Raw genomic sequence first — 2,637 nt, forward strand, 5'->3', positions numbered from 1 at the left:
GGGCGGCCGCAGCCGGCGCGACCCTCCGCTGTCCCTGGGCCAAGCTTCACCTTGCAGGACAGGAGCATTCGTACCTCTACAAAATGAGTGAAGTTCCACCTTCCTTCCCCCCCCGCGCTTTCCTGTTCGCTCCTTAGTGCGTCTCCTCGCTCGCTCTCTAGTAAATTGCCTTGTGTACCTGTAAGAAAGTTTACTGGAGTAAGGCAATGAAGTTAACAGACTCGTTAGGAAGTTTTTAATGAACATCCGCCCTCATTACTTTTCAGACTGAGTGGGCGGCTTATGCCATAACCTGCACCTGAGTTCTTTCTGTACAACAGTGGTTATAGTTAAGTATCGCCTGTAATGCAGCCCTGTGGGCTTCTGTGAACTTCACCGGAGGTAAAGGGCACTAAGTGCCGTTTTCGGGAGCTTTGATTCAGCCTTCCCTCGCTGTTTTTAAGTTCTCTGCGCCTGTAACTTTTGTTGATGGGCGTCAAATAGGGGCGTAGGTACACGGGAGTTTCGGTGCAGATTCTGGATCCGAGACCATAAACTGTTTATTCTATGGAGAGAAAAAAAAAAAGCCTCGTACATCAGGTTGTTGCTGCTCATCTCTGCCCAAAAATATCCCTACGATGCACTTCAGCTACCACCTGGATTACACAGTAGGGAGGCACATATGCTTTGCTCTGTTACCCTCTTTACAGGCTGTTTGGTTTTTGCCCCAAGTAGTCACCAAATTCATAAGCCTGCAGGAGCTTAAGCAACAATATGGCCCTTTAGCAGAGGAACTGCTTGCAGCTGGAAAGAGCGAAGCTTTACCTGTGCCAGCCATACTGCAAGGAATCGGTACTGCCGTACGAATAACTAGACAGACTGAAACAAAACTTTGACCCAATCTTGTCTGGTTTCTTCATTTGAGTAATCCTACTATAATATTTGGTGAGCAATCACTTCTTTCTTAGTAATCCATAGAAGGAAATCATGAAGTGTGGCAAAGCTGTAATTATTCAGAGTTTTCACATCTATGTTTTCTATAGTATGGGATGCTTGTAGGCTGCCTTGAGGCACATTAGTAAAAAAGTTGACTTGTCAAGTTTGTTAAGTTAGAAAAATCAACTCTTCCACCTATTTGTTTTTACTGACGGGGACTAACTGAAGTTTAATAGCCAAGATGTGCTTCATAAGTCATAAGAGGAGTGTATTGTCTGCACTCAGACTTGCTAAAGGACTGAGTATTTCCAATTAAATTGTTGTATGTTAGGGTTAAGTTCACTGAAACAGCATTCGATCAGCATAAAACCCATATCCTGGACAGGAATGAAGTTTTTCTCATATATGAAAATACTGTAAGATCAATTTTATACCTAATCATGAGCATCTTTCCCACTTTTGAATTACTTATGTCTTAAAGCAGTAGAAAATGGCTATGAATTGGATCTTAAATAAATCTGGGTGAGCCAGTGTTGCAGTGGAACATTCAAAGATCTGAGTGAACAGGGGGAAGAAAGGTTCATCCAGCTCATAAGTGTCTTTAATAAAGTTGTAAACTTCAGATCAGGCTAGATGCTCAAAGCCTTCTGTCCCTAAAAGTTAGATGTAAGCAGGAAACCAGTATTCCTTGTTATACATTAGTTGAATGGTCTCAAAGATCAGAGCTTTCATTCTGACTCAGTAGTTCTAGGAGAAGGGGGGAGGAAAAAAAACCAACACCCCAACCAAAAACCAAAACAATCCCACTCCTGGAATCTTGAACAGACACAAGCTGTGAAGCCAAGGAGATACTTTGGACATAGTATCTTTAGGCCTTACATGTTCATCTGAATGCTATGCTGGGTGATTTCATGTAACTGAAAGTAGTGATTGAGCTGTTTGTGTGTCCGTGGATCTCCCTCCCCCCACCTCCCCCCAAGTTCCTTTGTATCGTTCTCCCCTCCCTTTTTAAATCACACTACTTTGTTTTCCTGAAAGGATTTGAGGGTTGGTTTACCAGTCTTGTTGCTGCAGAATCACATCAATTTCCAAGGCTAGTCCTCGTGTTTTTAGATCAAAAGGCATTTACTTAATTGACCTTTTTATTCTATAAGCTGCGGAGCAAGGTGAAAACACTTGCTTTGTATCAATCCTGCTCACAAAAGGGCTTCCAAGCACTGTTTACACAATGAGGTTACCTTCCATACTTTGCAAGAATATTGTGCACAATGAAATTTTATAATTGACAAAAATTGAGCAGTTCATACAATATCCTGATATTTTCTTTTGATAAATGGATTACTGTGGGAAGTATGCTCAAAGTTTGTATAGTACCCTTTTGTGTATTACACCTTTTTGAAGTCTTAAATACAGCATACCAGAAAACAACCCTCAGTATCCCAAGATGCGATATGTAAAACAATTTATTAATTCTTGTTTAGCGCTTTTTTTTTTCCCTGTAGGGAGGAGGCCCTGTAAAACTATGACTGGCTCTATGTAAAGGGCCATGACCAGGAATGGGGAAGCAGATACACAATCCTGTTTCCTGCTTTGACTTCTGGTGCCACACTAAAAAGTTAGGCTTGCTGTGACACTGCCAGGTGAGCCTGAGATGTGATGGGCGGCAGCTTCTGCAGTCCACTTGCACTGTTCTTCAGACTCCCTCTCTCCATTCCCTTCCAG

General features: G+C 42.3%; 1 protein-coding gene across 1 annotated transcript in view; it reads left to right on the forward strand.

The window, feature by feature from the left end:
• The window catches only part of RHPN2 (rhophilin, Rho GTPase binding protein 2), a 33,602-nt gene that overhangs the window by 1,070 nt on the left and 29,895 nt on the right, over nucleotides 1-2,637 (forward strand). Inside the window, exon 2 of the mRNA XM_009320326.1 lies at nucleotides 690-839. Coding sequence (XP_009318601.1) covers nucleotides 690-839 — 150 coding nt within the window. The remainder of the gene's footprint in view (nucleotides 1-689; nucleotides 840-2,637) is intronic.

This window comes from Pygoscelis adeliae, unplaced genomic scaffold (genome assembly GCF_000699105.1).
Source record: "Pygoscelis adeliae isolate BGI_AS28 unplaced genomic scaffold, ASM69910v1 Scaffold62, whole genome shotgun sequence".
Taxonomy (NCBI): domain Eukaryota; kingdom Metazoa; phylum Chordata; class Aves; order Sphenisciformes; family Spheniscidae; genus Pygoscelis; species Pygoscelis adeliae.